Source organism: Ahaetulla prasina, chromosome 11 (genome assembly GCF_028640845.1).
Source record: "Ahaetulla prasina isolate Xishuangbanna chromosome 11, ASM2864084v1, whole genome shotgun sequence".
Classification (NCBI taxonomy): Eukaryota; Metazoa; Chordata; class Lepidosauria; order Squamata; family Colubridae; genus Ahaetulla; species Ahaetulla prasina.
Window position 1 is genome coordinate 9437063 of NC_080549.1, and position 20154 is coordinate 9457216.

At 41.0% G+C, this 20154-nt stretch overlaps 1 protein-coding gene across 1 annotated transcript in view; it reads left to right on the forward strand.

The window, feature by feature from the left end:
- The window catches only part of PCDH11X (protocadherin 11 X-linked), a 785021-nt gene extending 766126 nt beyond the window's left edge, over positions 1–18895 (forward strand). Inside the window, exon 8 of the mRNA XM_058197151.1 lies at positions 17188–18895. Coding sequence (XP_058053134.1) covers positions 17188–17582 — 395 coding nt within the window. The 3' untranslated portion in view covers positions 17583–18895. The remainder of the gene's footprint in view (positions 1–17187) is intronic.
- Positions 18896–20154: the final 1259 nt, after the last annotated feature.

The window sequence follows — 20154 nt, forward strand, 5'->3', positions numbered from 1 at the left end:
CATCTATTCATTTTTTCAAAACTTATTCTCTGCGCAAAAGACAAGCTCAGATTACATTATGCAGTTGTGCCTCTAATGGAGGGCATCGAGGCCTCCAGAAAAAAGGGGTTTAGAAAAACAAAACTATTTTTTTTTTAAATCTTCTAATGAGTATAAAGATATTACACAGCAATACAAATATACTGTCTAATGTTAGGAAAGCAAATGGAGCAGTGGAAAAATATTTTAGGAGAGAGACACGTTACACCTTAAACTCATCCCAGGTAGGTGACAACCGTTCTTAAACAAATTAAAATTCTCATCAGCATATATATGAAATATCTAATTAATAGTCGAGTCCTTTCCAATAGACCAAGTATATTATCTTGAAGAATATTGTTGCTGTTTCCATGTTTATTTTATTGCCATAATTTCAGCTTTCCCTTTATTTAATTTGCAACCAATAACATAATATACTGATTAGATTTCCCTGTCCCAGTGCTGCATTCTAAACATCTGTTACAGCAGGTATTAGAGGGTTGAAAAATGATGCACAGAAATGCTCACAGCCTTTCAAAGCTCGGTGAAAATTAACATTTAAATGGAGATATCATGGTATAAGAGAGGCTCATGGTATCTTTTCCAGAGTCCTAAGGGTGACCCTTATCTCAAACATCGAGGTCTAGGTGCACAAGACCACAGCCTCAATGCAATGTAATGCAATGTATGGATGACCTTGGGAGACAGGAGGAACATCTGCAGATTAGACAAGAAATAGATAAGAGGTGGCTGAGTCTGCAGAAGGTAAAGAGACATGGCAAACATTTATTTTATTTTATTTATTTATTTTGTCACACAGTATATATAAGCATAAGCATGAAATAACTATATAATATATAAGCATATATATGAGTATGAGTATGTAATAACTATATTAATTGGATATAACGAAAGGAAACAATAGGACAGGAATGGTAGGCATGCTTGTGCTCTTATGCACGCCCCTTACAGATATAGGTGAGGGACAGACTTGCAAGATCCTGTTAAGGTAAAGGTAAAGGTTCCCCTCACATATATGTGCTAGTCGTTCCCGACTCTAGGGGGTGGTGCTCATCTCCGTTTCAAAGCCAAAAAACCAGCGCTGTCCAAAGACGTCTCCGTGGTCATGTGGCCGGCATGACACAACGCCAAAGGCACAAGGAACACTGTTATCTTCCCACCAAAGGTGGTCCCTATTTTTCTAGTTGCATTTTTTTTAACGTGCTTTCGAGCTGCTAGGTTGGCAGAAGCTGGGACAAGTAACAGGAGCTCATCCCGTTATGCGGCACTTAGGGATTCGAACCACTGAACCGCCAACCTTTCGATTGACAAGCCCAGTTTCTTAGCCTCTGAGCCACTGTGTCCCATAAGATCCTGTTACTGTAACTTTATAATAATGTTAGATCTGATACTTCTGAGTGTGCTTCCTGGACACAAAAATCCGATTGTAAGCCTAGAAAGCTTCTTCTGGTCAGTCAGAACAGGGCTGGGCTAGGTAAAGCAGTTATATCACTAAATAGAGTAGCAGTGAGTGGAAGATTGTTCTTGTAGGCAAAAAACTGGTTTTAAGCATGTAAAATCACAAATTACATCCAGTTCCTTGAAGCATCTTTACCTGTTAGGCAGGTAAACCCTGAAACAACAGTAGCAGTAGCAGTAGCACTTAAACATATATACTGTTCCGTAGTGCTTTACAGCCCTCTCTAAGGGTTTTACAAAGTCAGCATATTGCCCCCAAGAATCTGGGTCCTCATTTTACTCATTTCTATCCTCAGAAGGATAGAAGGCCGAGTCGACCTCAAGCCCCATCAAGATCTAACGGAAGATTGTGGGCAGAGTTAGCCAGCAATACTGCATTAAGGGACATGGTGGCTCAGTGGCTAAGATGCTGAGCTTGTCAATCGAAAGGTTGGCAGTTCAGCAGTTCGAATCCCTAGTGCCGCATAATGGAGTGAGCTCCCATTACTTGTCCCAACTTTTGCCAACCTAGCAGTTTGAAAGCATGTAAAAAATGCAAGTAGAAAAATAGGGACCGCCTTTGGTGGGAAGGTAACAGCGTTCCACGTGCCTTTGGCATCTAGTCATGCCGGCCACATGACCACGGAGACGTCTTTGGACAGTGCTGGCTCTTTGGCTTTGAAACGGAGATGAGCACCACCCCCTAGAGTCGAGAACGACTAGCACATATGTGTGAGGGGAACCTTTACCTTTACTGCATTCTAACCACTGCACCACCACCAGTTACATTTCTTTATTTGCTTTATTACAAATGCTTCAGTGCTCCTCAACCTTCTGATTCCAATCAGTTGACAGCAGTAACATCCCATGGATAACATTACCATAAACATCCTCATTATCAAATACAATAAATAACACATACAATCAACTTAATTTGTCATGCAGTCATAAAACCCACATACCTTTTACAACCTCGTAACAACAGCTCGGGTGTATCTGTCATTCTCCCATTCGGTTAAGAACTTGAAGACAGACATGGTAACTCATGCCCTTCCTTGGTTCAAAGTGGCCTCTTACCTTTAAATCAGAAACTCTGTTTTCTGTGTTCCGATTGCATTCAAACACAGGGCAGGATCACTGCTGGGTCATGTTGTCTCAATCCTCTTGTTTTTCTATAGTATATTAATTCATACAAACACGGTTATGGCATAAAGACACAAAACTCTAGTATGAGTGATTTGCTTTGCCGAAGAGTTGACATAGATCAATATTTTACAAGCACCATCTCAGAAATCTACCCTATGTACGGGAATAAAGTGTCTTGAAAAGTTGCAGGCATAAATCTTGGTGTAAAAAAATCCCAGACCGGATGTCTACCTAGGAATTTCTAGTGAAAAATGACTATAAACGTTGAAAAATATTATTTAGGGCATGAAATGAACCTTCATGGGTAAAGGTTTGCCTTACCAAGGTGGAGGGACGGTCCCGGTGGGGGGGAGTTTGTGATGCCGGTGGCTACAGCCACGCTTGGAGCAGCCCCATTGGAGTTCCAATCAGCTGTTTGCCTGGGTGGTGGCCAGAGCAAAGCAACTGGGATCCCAGATGATCAGCTGTGCAGCCGGGAGGCCCGACGATCAGCTGTGCTGCCAAGCAAAGCTGGGCGAGTGACTTCCGGGTAAGGCCTGTGCTGACGGAGGGCATGGCTTGCCTATTTATCTGCGCTGGGAGGCAAATGCTCTTAGCGCTCACTTTAATTCCGGATTGCATCTGTTTTAATACCAGTGCTTTTTGGAGCTCATTTGTGTGCCTGAGTCCAGTTTAATAAACCCAGTTATCACCCATTCACACCTGGGGTTGTTACTACTGGAGTAGGTCTGGAGTTCAGACCTTTTGAGACTCCCATTACACTGAAGAAAACGGACAGTTGTATATATTCAGATGAAGCATTTTTTTTTCCTTTGGTATGGGTAGGTTTTAATTCATGAAACGTAAAGCTAGAATAATTAGAATTAGAATAGAATTTTTATTGGCCAAGTGTGATTGGACACACAAGGAATTTGTCTTGGTGCATATGCTCTCAGTGTACATAAAAGAAAAGATACGTTCATCAAGGTACAACATTTACAACACAATTGATAGTCAATATATCAATATAAATCATAAGGATTGCCAGCAACAAAGTTACAGTCATACAGTCATAAATGGAAAGAGATTGGTGATGGGAACGATGAGAAGATTAATAGTAGTGCAGATTTAGTAAATAGTTTGACAGTGTTGAGGGAATTATTTGTTTAGCAGAGTGATGGCCTTTGGGAAAAAACTGTTCTTGTATCTAGTTGTTCTATTGTGCAGTGTGTCATGGTTCCAGAAAAATCTCTTTTGCATAAAAAAAAACCTCAGAAGCCATTGTCTTTCAGAGTTCTTTACTAGCATAAGGAAACTGGCACACGATGAGTGAAATTCCAAAACTGAACTTCCGGATTCTTTTCCCAGTTATACAAACCCCAGGAGTCCCACCCCCCTAACCCCTTTGCTGGTCACATGGTCCCACGTTCTCCCAGTTCATTCGAATATCTTCTCGCCACTCCTCCTGCAGATGTGAACACCATCCGACCTTGACCTCTTGAAGAATGTTACCATACCCCTCAAACCCCCTTCTTCCCCTCAGGGGGAAAAATGTGGCAGCGTCTGGAACCCTAAAGCCTAGTATGGTTTCCAGGCCTGACACAATGCTCTATAGCATCGTTTGGAGGGTAAGAGTTGAAACAGTTTATGTCCTGGATGTGAGGGATCTGTAAAAGCTAGAAGTGACGATGTGCCCACTAAAAGAGTTCATGGCATTAGCTAAGTAATCTGGCTGACCCAAGATTGATTTTTTTAATGGGAATCTAATGTTGCAAAATCTCAGCACTTTATCGTCTTCAGAGGTCTTCTAAAGGAAATAAAGTGGTGGATGACTACATGTCATAGATTTGTTGACGTTCAGGTATGTGTCTAATGTATATGTGATTGAGATTTATCACCCAACTGGATGGCTGGATGTGAATGCACACAACAATAATTCCAACTTTTCAAATTTTTCCGTTCCAGAATATCTTGGATCTAGGGCCGCTTGCTAGGGTTCTCTAAGTCTAATCAGCTTTGGGGCATAGTTGCGGCAGCTGATTAATTGATGAATAATTCTTTCTGGAAACTTTTATGATGGGGAAGAAGTGGGTTTTGTCTTGGGAAGACCTATTTGAGACGCTCATTCTTATTTTTCCAGTCCATCTTTTCCACTAATGTTGTGCAATGTGATTAAGCAGCCTAATATGCAAAAGAGAATTGAAACTCCTCCAACCAGTTTATGAGAATTAAAATGCACTTTCCATTAATAAGTTTGATCTGCTGACCTCTACTAATTATGCATGAACGCATGAGCCTTTTTTATGGGATTTTCAAGGTTTTAGCTGGAGGACAGAGTGCTGTCCTTCCTTGCATTCCTTTTACTTTTTTTTCTTTTTATTCCTTATTTTTTTTTGGTAGTAATAATTGAAAATCACAGCTTCCTACCCCCATGACAATAAAAAACTAGAAAACCAGCTAGTTCAGATATGTGCCGCTCATTTTATATTCCCGCATTTGGAATTGACACATTTTTTTTTGTTTCTTTCTTTCGTTTTTTTAAGAAAGACATTTAAAAGCCTTTTTGTAACAATACAATAGCATATTTTGAAAGCTTAATTGAAGTCAACATTTTTTCCCCCTATTGTCGTGTGGCTTATTGAAGTGCTTTGAGCTTTCTTTCAAGGCTTAAATAAGTTCTAAAACAAATCTAGGGGAGAAAGAGCATAATTGCCTCTGAAACCACAAAGCAAGACCCGAAGGCCTTAATTTCAGATCACAGAATCTAAGTATCATTTTTCTTTGTAGAAAAAGATGTTTGCTTTAATTTCAAGAAACCCCCCCCTCCCCTCATTAAAAGTGCTAGGGGACCAAATTCGAGAGAGATTGTGAACCATCAGGAAGAGAAAGTGAGAAATTCCATGGATAGTTACTAAAATTGGAGCAATCAGCAAAATGACAAAAAATGAAGAATAATTAACCTCCCACATCCAAGTGTTGTTCCTAAAATTTTATTTCCTCAAGAAATTCAGCATAGCATTGTCAACATTCTTTGAAGACCACTGAAATAACTTTCATCTTTAAGTCTTCTGTACCATTTAAAATGTTTCTAGGTAAAGGTAAAGGTTCCCCTCGTACATATGTGCTAGTTGTTTCCGACTCTAAGGGGCAGTGCTCATCTCCATTTCAAAGCCGAAGAGCCAGCGCTGTCCGAAGACCTCTCTGTGGTCATGTGGCTGGCATGACTAAATGCCAAAGGCTCACGGAATGCTGTTACCTTCCCACCAAAGGTGGTCCCTATTTTTCTACTTGCATTTTTTTTACGTGCTTTCGAACTGCTAGGTTGGCAGAAGCTGGGACAAGTAACAGGAGCTCAGCCCATTACACGATACTAGGTATTCGAACCGCTGAACTACCGACCTCTCAATCAACAAGCTCAGCGTCTTAGCCGCTGAGCCACATGTTTATTCTACAAAAAAAACAACAACACTGAAAAACTAAAAAAAAAAACAACTTGAAGCAACCGATGCTATTTGGGGAAACTGTGTCTTAGGTGGCAAGTTTTTTTCCCTCCAATGTTCAAATTAAGATGAGATTTCAACTATGGAAAGTCCTGTCTGAGCTGCTATCAAATTGAGTTTCCAAGTTTATTTTTTGAATAGACCAAGGTGAAACATATTTTCCTTCTGAGATTCCCCACAGAATCTCTGGAAGTTTTACTACCGTTATCTTGGTTAAAATCAAAAGCTTGATTAAAAGCCTGCACGTGTCTACCAGGACTTCAGCCATAGAACCACATGATCGATTTCTAGAGGACAAACAAATAATGAAACTTTTAAAAAGTATCCCACTATATAATTGGTGTTAATGGATTCTTAAATGCTTGGTTAATGAAGGGATGGAATCATACCACTGTTAGAGGGGATATAAATGCCGTTCCATGATAACCAGCGTTACCCTATTTTAATTAAGTAGCTTGCAGTTTGCTAGCCCTAGCCAAAAATTGTATGTAAGATAATGTATAATATTGTATTAGCACCATTCTTGTATACAGTGCTGGATCCTGCTGATTTAACAGCCGGTTTGGTGATTCCGTGCTATTTTACGAAAACCTACTGTATTTTTCAGAGTATAAGACGCACCTTTTTCCCCCAAAAAAGAGGGTGAAAATCTGGATGCGTCTTATACTCCGAATGTAGCCCCACCCAGCTTCTCAAACAGATGTTTCAGAGGCTGCAAAAAGCATCAGAAATGAAGCTTCAGAAACGAAGCCCCCAACAGAGCTTCAGGGAAAAAAGCCTCCAAACAGAGCTTCAAAGGCTTTTTTTTCTGAAGTTCTGTTTTGGAGGCTTTCAGAGGCAAAAAAAAAGTTTTTTTTTCTGAAACAGAGTTTCAGAGGCAAAAAAAAAAAAGCAAAAAAAAAAAAAAGCAAGGCACAGTGCTCACAACCAAGGAACCTGTTGCTAAAATTCACCTCTGGGAACAGCTGATTGGGGGTATTCCGGGAGGCCGATCCATCTGCCAATCAGGTTTTTTCTTATTTTTCCTCCCCAAAAATTAAGGTGCATCTTATACTCTGAAAAATACGGTACCTTTCCGCATTACCGCTGGGGAGTAACACAGCTGAGGCCTGGCAATCTGCTCTGCCACGCAAATCAGCTGTGAAGATATAGGTCAGTAAAGTGCAGGGGCGACCTGATCGTCGGAGTGAACTGGTCACTCCCAGCTGATCATCGGAGCTACTGGTTCACCCAAACTGGTAGAATCCTACCCCTGCCTATATAGAGAGTTGGAAGCATACAGAACAGCTCTAAAAGAGAGCTATAACTCTTCTTTCCTTGTAGCGTTGTATATTAGCTCCCGATCTAGAGTTTGGTAAATCAGGTTCTTTCCCCAATGTTTTCTTTTCTTGCCATGCTTCAGAATCTCCAGAAATATTACACTTCTAGTTACTCCATGCACCAATTCCTAGTAAAGGTACGGACTGACTTGAATTGAACTTGACTCCTAGTGATATTGAGTTCTTGGTGGCAATGCAGAAGTGGTTTGCTATGACCTTAAATTGAGATCTTGTTTTGTTTTTAACCTGTCTAACTCACAACACTGGGAAGTCTCAGAGCCTTCTGAACAAGTACTAAGTAGATGTGATCTTCAATTTTTTTTTTTTTTTTAGATCATTCAATAGCAATAGCACTTAGATTTATATATTGCTTCACAGTACTTTACAGCCCTCTCTAAGTGGTTTACAGAGTCATCCTAATGCCTCCAACGATTTGTGGTCCTCATTTTACCCACCTCGGAAGGCTGAGTCAACCTTGAGCCTGGTGAGATTTGAACTGCCAAATTGCAGGCAGCCGGCAGGCAGCAGAAGTAGCCTGCAGTACTGTACTCTAACCACTGCGCCACCATAACTCCTTGAAGCTCAACTTGGCATTGTCTGTAAAAGGCCAACCACTATAGATGACTTGATTGTGTTTCAAAGATGATAGTCCTTTGGGTTCAAAGAAGACACAATGTTGTACAGTTCGTCTGTGGACAGGCAGATGACAGCAGTCCCAATCAAGAAGTGTGAAGTCTAGCACAATGGAGGCACTGGAAGTCCATTGTTTTAGTAATTGTGGGTGTTTATGATTTTCTGTAAGTTTTTGGCAGTGCCTGGGTTCAAAGCTTCATAGCACAGGGCTCACCAGAAGGTTCTGTCGGAGCTATATCTTCTTGGCGGAATTTTGCGTAGGGTTGTTTTTTTTCCCCCACAGTGTCTTTGAAGAGCTTGTGTGGTTGACCTTATAATACCTTATAATACAACATAGGAATCAAGATAGCATGCTGCCCAAAAGAAAGCAAAAATAATGATGAGGTTGCCTTATATTTCCAGCAGGACTTCAAGGTTTGGAAGCATTCCATTCTCACCATGATCCTCTCTCTAAGTCTGTGAAAACTTCACATTCTGTTTTTCCCACAGAATGTTGGACTAGATTACAAGGTTCAAATGGCCAAAGGTTCCCTGCCTGAAGGTGGAGAAATTGCATTATTATGAGGGCCATAGAGCTCAAACAGTCATTTCTGAGAATGAAGCATGGGGACACATTAATTTGCTCCTCCGTCTCATCTGGACTTCAGTCATTGTGTTCTTTCTTTCTTTCTTTCTTTCTTTCTTTCTTTCTTTCTTTCTTTCTTTCTTTCTTTCTTCGAAGAGAGTAAACGGATAAGAATTAGGTCCGTAGGAGGTAGCATGGATTTTCACTAGGAAAGAGCTTTAACCTACATAGGAGACAGAGTTCCCATGGTCAAAGCCAAGAGTCAAAAGATGTCCCTTGACAATGTTGTCTTCACAGGCTCTTAACATTTTTAACAGCTTTTGCAAGCACCTGGACAAGCCTATCACACTGCCACTTCACCAGGACAAAGAGTTCTGTTGACTCTGTATTATAAAACTTTTGTCAAGCACCGTCATAGAGATATAATTTTTGTCAGTTTTCTTATCTATCCCTGAGTGCTTTCTACTCGTGCATCTATACCGTGTGTATGCAAACTGCTTCAAAGTTTTATAACGGTGAGCTAATGTAATAGCTTTCTCCATGGGAAATACATTAAACCACCTTTTGTAACAAGGCCATTTCAATTATGATTCAAGTTACTAGAAGGAACTCTTAGAACTGTCCTTGTTCATATTTGATTTTTTTTTTTAATGCCCCTTTATATCAGGAAAAAATAGTCTCATTTTGAAACTAAAAGTCACCGTGCTGTAACTGGATCTGGGCTTGTTAAATAAAAGAAGGTCTCCATCAATGTTTTAAGTTGGAACAGTTCAAAAGTGAGGCAGCTAATTAAATATTAAATGAAAGCCGTTGTTATTTATACCTACAATCAAATGAAATATGCCATCTTCTTACTGATGCTTCTGCTACTGTAGGGCCTGGGATATACATCAAATTATCTGGAAAAAAGAAGTGGAACCATTCATTACCCTTGCTGATTTAAATATTTAAAGATTCAAGAGGAAAGAAATGTTTTTCATGTTATCCCCAAAGGGGACTAGAAGTAAAAATTCCAAGAAATTCACTCTTGTGCTATTTCTAGAAGAAGAGAAAAAAAAATTAACTGCGTTTTTCAGGGATACAAAGAAAAGGCATAAGAGGTTATATTCATTGAACACAACCTTTGCAACAAAGAATTTTTTCCCCCTTAATATAAATCCAAATCAATTGTCTTGGGTTTGTGTGTGTGTGTGTGTGTGTGTGTGTGTGTACATGTTCTTGCTAATAAGCCAAACAGTTAATGTGTTAACCACGAATGTGTATTCTACTTGTGTTTAGGATTAAAGAGCAACGAAGCTTTGAAACTTTTAATCACGACCCTACACTTCCCACCCCCCCTCAAATGTATTTAAACTTATATTGAAACCCTAAAATATTCATAGCAATCTGCTCCCCAAGGTCTTTCATTATTCAAACCCCCTTCCAATAGAAAAAAATAAAATAAAAGCATCCTAGTAAAGTATATTATAATAGTGATAATTTTAAGAGATTTTATGTTAAAGTGTCTTGGAACTGACCTCATTAAAGAAAACCGACTTATACTAACGGACAATTTCTACTTTGTTCTTCATTTTTACTGTCATTCTGGGTCTCTTACATAGCTCAAGCTGCTCAAATTATGCTACCCAAGTGACTATTTGAGGCCACCAGGGTAATTCCAGGCCCTAATTTCCTCCCATTAGATCCCGAATAGTCAGAAGTACAACCTCTAGCAAATCACCAATACGTTTAGTAGTAGCTATTGGTGGACATGAGCCGTTTAAGCTTGTTGTTGGCATCACTTGAATAAGTTTCCGCTGAGCTGATCACATTGCAACGTACTACTATAGCTATTAAATAAGAAATGCTTCAGCAACCGAAAGACACTTCTAGCGGTCCACAAAATGATGCTGGCCCTGCCAGCTAGGTAGTCATGTGGGTACTGTATTGGGAAAACATCCCGTTTCCCCTAAAATAAGACCCAAGCAGAAAATAAGCCCTAGCACCGCGATGGCAAACTTATGGCACACATGCCTGAGGTGGCATGAAGAGCCATCTTTCCGGGCATGCAAGCTGTCACCCAACTCACCTGCAGCTGCCCATGTGTGCGTGCCCCAGCTGGTGTTTGGGCCTCTGGTGTACCTTCACGCAATTCAGGGGACCCAGCTGATCTTTGGAGCTCTCCTGCGCATGTGTGCACATTTGCACATGCGTGCAAGAGTACTTGGGCACAGCGCATAGATGGCATTCGTGTGCGTGCATTGATTGCGTGAAAACCACATGCATGTGTAGATGGTGCGATTGTCAGTTTTGGAAGGCAATTTTCTTTTTGCTTCTTAACTGCCACGTATTTTAGCTGGGGAAGTTGGGATGGGGTTGTTCTTGGAGCGGTAGAAAGTTAGTCATAACAACATTCCGTTTTCAAGGACATCCTGCATCTGGTGGAGACTGCCTGAAGATTGTATCCAATTGAGTGTGAAGAGCTGATTGGACAATGTGATGAACTTGTGGGTGTGGGGCAGGACTGTGAACTGTCAACTGGGTGTAGAAAACCTGGATGCTTTCAGTTTCGGGTTTTCCCAGCTATGCCAACATGACATCTCTAATAAATTGGAACTTTGAGAAATCTCAAGCCTCAGAGCTTTATTTCATTGGGGGAGTTCTTTGGAACCCTGACAGCAATTGCATGTGCAGTGCATGGGGGGACTGCCCATAAGCCATGCGCAGGTGCAGATGGTGTGGTTGTGTGCCCAGCACATGGGGGTGCATGTGAAAGTCATTTGCATGTGCAGATGGTGTGATTGCACATGCAGCGCATGGGGGAGAAGCTGTGTGTTAGAGCGGATAGCACACACACATGTGAAGCGTGTGAAGCACATATCTGTTCGCATTCAGTGGTTCATTCATCTCTTGGCCCTATTCCCAAGTCGTCCTCTTTGCTTGAGCTGCTCTTGCCTTCTGGCAGCTCTTCTCATGCGTGCATTAGGAACAGGCTCCTCCTGTTCCTCTGCCTCACTACTGTCAGCCTCTGGAGGCTCTGGAGTCCGCACATCACTTCCCGATGGCCCTGGCCCCACCTCTGCCTCTGATGCAGAGCCCTCATCTGGGCCTTCCCCAGCCTCCAGGGCTGGCCCACGCTCTTCCTCAGCCTCATCGCTATCCGACTCCGTTGCCAGCTCCGCAGGCTGCTGGTGGACCACAACAGGCAATGGGCTGCTATTTACAACTCTTGCAGCACCTTGTGGCCATGTGATTATAACTTACGACATTCCCAGCCATCTTCTGACAAGCTGCATCAATTGGGGTACTCAGATTCACCTAATGACCATATGATTCACTTAATGATGATGGGTTGTAAGCTGGTTAGAGTCACATCTAGGCGAGATGGGTGGTATATGAGTTTAATAAATGAAAGAAAAAGGCCATAAAATTGAGTCCAGTTATGTGATAACTCATTAAAAAAAACAACACATTGCTTAGTGACTAAAATTATGGTCTCAAAATTATGGTGATTTCTGGAGTTGCTGATTAAAATATGGGTTGAATATGGGACAGAGAGGAACCATGTAATATAATCTAAGAAAGGGAGGAGTGATAATAAGTTGGTTCATAATTGCTGTTAAGAAGATCAGACATTGTTTCTTTAATTATTGTTTCTTTTCTTCTTTCTTTATTTGTACTCCGTCTCAAACTTTTTCTTTTATCTTTTTTTCTCTTTCTTCAATCTCCTTTTTATATAACTTCTTACGTTTATCTTTTATTCATGGAAAAAAACTTCAGTAAAGATTATACATAATATAATCAAAAGAAAATTAAAAAATAAGATTGAAACTTAGTAACTTTTTAGGCCTTCAGAACCTTCTTAGCGCTGCTACTGAAGACTTTGATATTGCAGGCTTATTTAACTTATTTATCTTAAGTATGGTAAAAATCAAAGCGTAAATGTTGGTCGCAATGAATTGAAAAGTCCAGGAGGCCAGCAAATCAAGGGTGAAATCCAGCTGGTTCTGACAGGTTCTGGAGAACCGGTAGCGGAAATTTTGAGTAGTTCGAAGAACTGGCAAATGCCACCTCTGGATGGCCCTAGAGTGGGGAGGGAATGAGGATTTTGCGGTATCCTTCCCCTGGAGTGGGGTGGGAATTGATATTTTGCAGTATTCTTCCCCTGCCATGCCCACCAAGCCATGCCCACCAAGCAACACATACCCACCAAGCCATGCCCACAGAACCGGTAGTAAAAAAATTTGAATTTCACCACTGCAGCAAATACGTAAATATTGAGGTGGGGTCAAGAAATAGATAGCAATTCATCATAATTGACTTATTGTGACTTGTTCCGTGGAACCTCAAGTTAAAATCCTTCCTTGATCCCATAGCCCACAGCTCGGTTGTTGATTTTGAGCTACTCATTCTCTCGCCATTATTTCACCTATTATGGACAATGTTGTGTGGATAACATCTTGAACCCTTAGAGGAAAGTCAGGAAAAAGCACTGGACTCGGATAATATGGACATGGACAAAGGCTCATGATTTTATTCTGTTCTACAACAAAATAAGTAGTTGCTCATCTCTAATATTAGGATATCAGGAGGCTCAAGCACATTGGATTATGTTCCAAAATGCACTTTGGAGCATGACGGCTATGAATCTAACACTTGTCTATGACTCTTTATCATGACAATTTTTCTAGGATCTTACAAATGACAACCACAATGGTGCAGAGCCTTAATGTTCCTGTAAGATCATGCGACTCATAGTCTTAAATTGCTGAACCAGAAAGCTAGATGAGTGGAGTGGAATGGAATGGAATGGAATGGAAGAATAGAATAGAATAGAATAGAATAGAATAGAATAGAGTAGAGTAGAGTAGAGTAGAGTAGAGTAGAGTAGAGTAGAGTAGAGTAGAGTAGAGTAGAGTAGAGACGAGACTGGAACAAATATATATAGAAGAGAAGAGAAGAGAAGAGAAGAGAAGAGAAGAGAAGAGAAGAGAAGAGAAGAGAAGAGAAAAGTTGGAAGGTCTTTTAGTCCAGCCCCCTGCTTAAGCAGAATAACCTATACTATTTGAGATGTGGCTGTCTAGTTTCTTCTAAAAAACTTCCAGTGATGGATTTCTGAAGGCAAGCTGTTCCACTGGTTAATTGTCTTCACTGTTAGGAAGTTTCTCCTTAATTCCAGGTTGCTTCTCTCCTTGATTAGTTTCCATCCATTGTTTCTTGCTCTTCCCTCTGGTATTTTGTAGAATAATTTGACCCCCTCTTCTTTGTGGCAGGCCCTCAAATACCAAAATACTGCTATAATGTCACTCCTCTTTTCTTTAGACTAGCCAAACCCAAATTCTGCAGAATCAAAGTCCTTCAATTGTTCAGCGTTCTCTTAAATCTGAATTGAATTGGTTAGTTTTCAGACACTTTAGCTTATTTCTCAGCTGTCTGAAACTCCACCCTCCCCCAAAATATCCTACCTGGAGTGAAAGAAGGAGCGAATCTCAGCATAGGAGGCAGAAGTTTTTAATCTCTACTTGCCCTACATAATTCAACGTTCTTAAATCAATATACAACCATTTCTTTGAAGTGTGCAATGTGAAAAGATCCATACCAAAAGGCATAAATTAGGGAAAGGTGTGGATATTAGTAAAAACAACAACATGCAAAATAGATTACGGGAAAAAATGACTTGCAGAATTGCATATCGGGAGAAGCACAAACACTCAACTCATACATTCCGAGACACACAAACAGCACCAAGGTGTGTTCAGTTAGCGAAACGGTTCTCACCCTGTTGTTTCTATATGGAAGACAATATTGCTTTAATTTGGTTGCAGAATTGCTATTCCAGAAAGATAACAAGGCAATGAATAAGAAGATAGCAAAACTTGGTGAGGGAGCAGGAAAGAGAAGTAGATTATGCACCTGAAAGAAAGAAGATGCATTACACAGCAGATACTAAAGATACCGTATTTGGTGAATATTCATAGCAAACAATAACCACTTCTCAAGTTAGTGTCAGCCAGGTGTTGATGAATGCGATTCCAATGCTGCTTATTTCACTGTGCAAAATGGTAATATTTCATACCACCGAGTGTTTGCTTCTTTCCCCTCTGTACAGCAACACGTTTTGCATTCCAATTATATCCGATGGCAACTAATCTACGCTAATAAAATAAGCTGAGGTTTGAATACTTTCCTCCCCCCTCCCTAAATGCAGAAACTACAAAGTGTCCCATCTTTGCAATCTGTTCCTCAAATTAGCTCTGTTCATTCGGTTCTTTATGGTACTCTTACTTCAATCATTCAAGAAGAGTCGTTCGTTTATTTATTTACTTGCTTGCTTGCTGAATTTGTATGCTGGTCCGGTCCAGCTACTTGGAGTAGCAAAAATATTATTAAGGTTTTCTTGTCTAAAGCAGGAATCAGGCGCCTTAGTGTCCTCTCAAATGTTTTTATAATGGGCCAGCATCCTTTTAAAAATGACCCAAGCAGTTCAGAGAAAAACAATTTGAGAAAACAAAGATGTATAATAATTTAAACAATACAGCCAAAACATAAACAGAGGTAGATGCAAGTATTTCATATTGTCTACTCAGTACCTACATTACAATAACATGGTTAAAATCAGCTTCAAATGTAAGATCTAGCATGAGCATTAATTAAGCCTGTAACATACAGGGGACGCGTTGGCTCAGTAGCTAAGATGCTGAGCTTGTCGACAGAAAGGTCAGTAGTTCAGTGGTTCGAATCCCTAGTGCCGCGTGATGGGGTGAGCTCCCATTACTTGTCCCAGCTTCTGCCAACCTAGCAGTTCGAAAGCACCTAAAAAATGCAAGTAGAAAAATAGGGACCACCTTGGTGGGTAGGTAATAGCATTCCACGTGCCTTTGGCATTTAGTCATGCTGGCCATATGACCACGAAGACATCTTTGGACAGTGCTGGCTCTTTGGCTTTGAAACGGAGATGAGCACCACCCACTAGAGTCAGGAACAACTAGCACATATGTGCAAGGGGAACCTTTATTTATTTATTTATTTATTTATTTATTTATTTATTTAATTTAATTTAATTTATTTAATTTTGTCATAACAATATACACAAGCATAACACAAAAAGATTATATAATATATAAACATATATGAGGAGAAACAAGGAAGTATAAGCATATATATATATATATATATATGGAAAGAAACAATAGGACAGGAACGGTGGGCACGTTTTGCTCTTATGCACACCCCTTAAAGTCCTCTTAGGAATGGGGTGAGGTCAACAGTGGGTAGATTTTGGTTAAAGCTTTTGGGGTTATGAGAAGAGACCACAGAGTCAGGTAATGCATTCCAAGCACAGATAATTCTGTTACAGAAATCATATTTTCTGCAATCCAAACTGGAGCGGTTGACATTAAGTTTAAATCTATTGGTAGATCTTGTGTTATTGTAGTTGAAACTGAAGTAGTCATTAGCAGGAAGGACATTACTACGGATGATTCTATGAGCTAAACCCAGGTCCTGTCAAAGGCGACAGAGTTCCAAGTTTTCTTGTTTTTTACCTTTAACGTATGGAGGAAAGCAACCAGTGGCAAGCCGTATGCCCATGGTATGCCCATGGTAGATTAACATAAAACCGTTTCTGCACACACAAGGGGGACTTCAAATGGTTAATGGCAACCTCCTCAGCAAAACACAGGAAATGAGAGCTCCCGTGGCACAGTAGAATTTTAAACCCAGAGTTTTGATCCATCTGGGGACCCGTAGATAGTAAGTGTCTCACAATGGCCGAAGAAGGCATTTTATGGCTGTGATTTGCTGCTTTTGTTGGCTGTTTCGAAAGATGCTCCTTTATTCTGAAAGCCAGACACCTGTCAGTTCTGCCAATGTAATTGTCTCCCCAATTACAAACAAATTGATAAACAACATAGAATAATTGTTTACTACCGTGGTGGTGGTAGTGGTGCAGTGGTGAGAATCAGGTACTGCAGGCTACTTCTGCTGTCTGCCGGCTGCCTGCAATTTGGCAGTTCGAATCTCACCAGGCTCAGCCTTCCATCCTTCCAAGGTCGGTAAAATGAGGACCCAGATTGTTGCGGGCAAGATGCCGACTCTTTAAACTGCTTAGAGTGGGTTGTAAAGCATTGTAAAGCGTATATACCATGTTTCCCTGAAAATAAGACCCTGTCTTATATTTTTTGAACCCTGAAATAAGCGCTTGGCCTTATTTTCGGGGAGGTCTTATTATTTTGGGGCACGTGGAGCAAGACGGGGCTCCTCTTGCCATCGTACCTGATTTCCCGCTCTGTCCTCCTAACCCTAACCAGACCAGCTGTGCATGCAGTTAGATATTTTCAGGGAGGGCTTATTTTTGCGGGAGGGCTTATTTTCAGGGGAGGGTTTATTTTTTGGGGGAGGGCTTATTTTTGGGGAGGGCTTATTTTCAGGGAAACACGGTAAATCTAAGCGCTATTGCTATGGCTACCATAAGCCAGCCTCTTTGCTCTTGTTCAAGTATGCAAAGTCATGTTGTACATTGAACATGCCAGAGGAAGTGGTTCTCTCCCTTGATGTCTAACCTTCTCCTTCTCTCTCTTCCTTTTTGAAGCTATTGAGGTGAACCTCCAAAAAGCTCTCACCGAAGCTTCTGAAACCTGCACGCAGGAATGCCTCATCCTTGGCCACTCTGACAATTGCTGGATGCCTCCTTCGTTGACACAGTACCAGCAATCCAATCCGCCTTTGCCAGCTTTTGGCTTCCAGCAGGGATGGGTTCGAGGAGCCATCTCAGAAGGAAGACACACCCTTGGACGGGCCGGTTGCAAGGAGGATACAGAGAAAGGCCAAGGGGGGCTTAGGCCTCAGTTCTACAATGCCTGTGATAGACTCTGCACCACTGAAGACCCGGTCAAACTGATTCCCCTGGCAAATTTCATACCTCCTGCCCAGGCCGTGCCTGCCTCTGGAAGCAGCAGCACTCTGATCCATGAGCACCAGCTATAAAAGGCATATAAGCAGAGGCTATTTTGGGCTTTAAACGTGTGAGTGTACGTAGTCACAGCTTAACACAATTTTTATTTGTATGCAAAGCTCCTTAGGTTTGTGGCTATTGATGTATATAGAATTCCGAACCCAAGCTTTGAAAAGCTGAGTTCTTAACAACAAGAGTTAAAAGGAAATTCAGCTTCCTCACTCGGAAAACGATTATGCAAACAAACATCACGAAATGAAAACCAACCAACCAACCAACCAACCACAAAGGAACGTTGGCAAGAGAAACAAAAGTGTGTGATTTCCTCCCCCCGAAAAGTTGTGGTAATCAGATGTTAAGAGTTGGTCTTCTGGGGGTAGAAATGGAACCGTGTTTGGGAGTGAGGTCTACTGCATGATGATGGAAGAGAGAAAATGTCAGAATGGCTTTTTTTTTTTTTGGTTTTGTTTTGTTTTCAAGTCATCCGGTCATCTTGGACATGATACAAGGCAACTATTTATTAGCATATATTATGATGGAAACTTGTAGTTCTGCGCAAGGGTATCTGAACAGGAAAGTTTCCCGATCTCATTATGCTGGCTAGCGTTCTCATGGGATAGCCTTGTGAAAATGGAGCTAAAATATCGATATTCCTCTTGCAGGTTTCAGTGTAACCTGCTTCCACGATATCTAATACGGTAAAAGGTGGCCCAAAATAAATAGATCACAAACTGTTCTCTAGATCGGGATGCATGAAATCGCAGTATTTAACGGAAGGTCAAAAAGAGACAATTGATGAGCTGAGCTGACATTTCTTAAATGATCTTTCTTTTTTTAAAAAAAGAAGATAACACCTTCAGAATTTTATTTATGAACCTTTTAGAAAAAGTCCACTTGGAAGAGGATTTTTTTTTTTTTTTTGCACAAAAGTCTACAGTGAGGCAGTGGTGGTATTCAGCCGGTTCTATCCGGTTAGGGCAAACCGGTAGGGGCGACTGCGGGATGTCCTGCCCACCCATGTGGATGTCATGATGTCCCATTTTTCCACATTTTTTGAGGCCCTGCGCATGCACAGAAGGCCTTGCACATGCTCACACATTTGCAAACTGGTAGGGAAAGTAAGCGAGTACCAGTCCTGCACTGAGACTTCACTTTTCCCCCATAATGCCCTAATCTAGATGCCTCCTGTGGTCCATGAGCCCCCAGAATGTTGAGACAGAACTTCCAGAGTTCTCAAAGATATATAGATATAGATATAGATATAGATGTTTTCTGAGGTTTTCGCGGGTGTTTGTATGTAGGTCTTTGGTTATTCGGGTTTTCTCCCGCATAAAATTGGAAGTGTCTTGGCGACGTTTCGATGAAGTCTCATTCGTCATCTTCAGGTTTCAGCTTCATGCTTCTGGGAGCAATGTGTGATTGCAGCTGTTTCTTCCTTTTTAACTGCTAGTTAAAGGAAGAAGCTAGGAAGAAACAGCTGCAATCACACATTGCTCCCAGAAGCACGAAGCTGAAGCCTGAAGATGACGAATGAGACTTCATCGAAACGTTGCCAAGACACTTCCAATTTTACGCGGGAGAAAACCCGAATAACCAAAGACCTACATAGATATAGATATAGATATATAAACCAAATATAGAAGAAGTACAAATACGTTCTTTTCTTGGCCCCACTCACTTCTTTTCGACTACAATTTCCGGTAAATCCCTAGGAAGGTCAAAGATATTGGTCTGGTTTGGTCTTTTTTTTTAAGAAGAACAATAGATCTGGCTTTTCAGCAGATATTCTATGTCAGTCTGGGGGGGGGGGGAAACCTTGATAAAATTCTCCTCTTAATTTCCGAAACCCACAGCCAAGGAGGAAGACTACCCAGAAGCAATGCACGCGTTACTTTTAACATGCATTCTGTCAGGTCTTATGGGTGGCTTTGGACTTTTTGCTTAGTTTGGTGTTTTCTGACATTGGACACTGCAAATACCTCTAGAGGAGGAAAAGGTACCTTAACGTAGTAAAAAAAAAAAAAAGCTATATTGTATCTCTGTCTCCTCCAACGATGGAGAATCAATAGATGATGTTGTATAGTGTTCCTTCGGGAAAACTATCGCTGAGAAACTAATGCTGAGCCAAAAGAAGGAAGAGGAAGCGTTCCCCACCCCTGGGCATATTCGTAGACAGGAGATTCCAGGGACGTAGACATTATCCAAAGCAGAGAGGAGGTATTCATTTCCCAAATGAATGTTTTCTGAGAAGTTTGGAGTCATCAAGGAATAACCAGATCCACGGTTAATAGGAATAGATGAGGACGGATGAAGCTATCAAAAGGACTAGCTAGGATTACGAACGATGATTCGCAAATAACTTTGAATAAGCTTTACATCTGGATTGGTTACGTGATATTGCAATAGAGGCAGTGATGGGATTCAAGTAATTTAACAACCGGTTCTCTGCCCTAATGATTTCTTCCAACAAACAGTTTGCCAAACTGCTCAGAAAGTTAACAACCGGTTCTCCCGAAGTGGTACGAACTGGCTGAATCCCACCACCAAATAGGGGTATGGTCACGCCATGTCATGGAGAGGAAAAATAAAACCCTGAAACGGTTA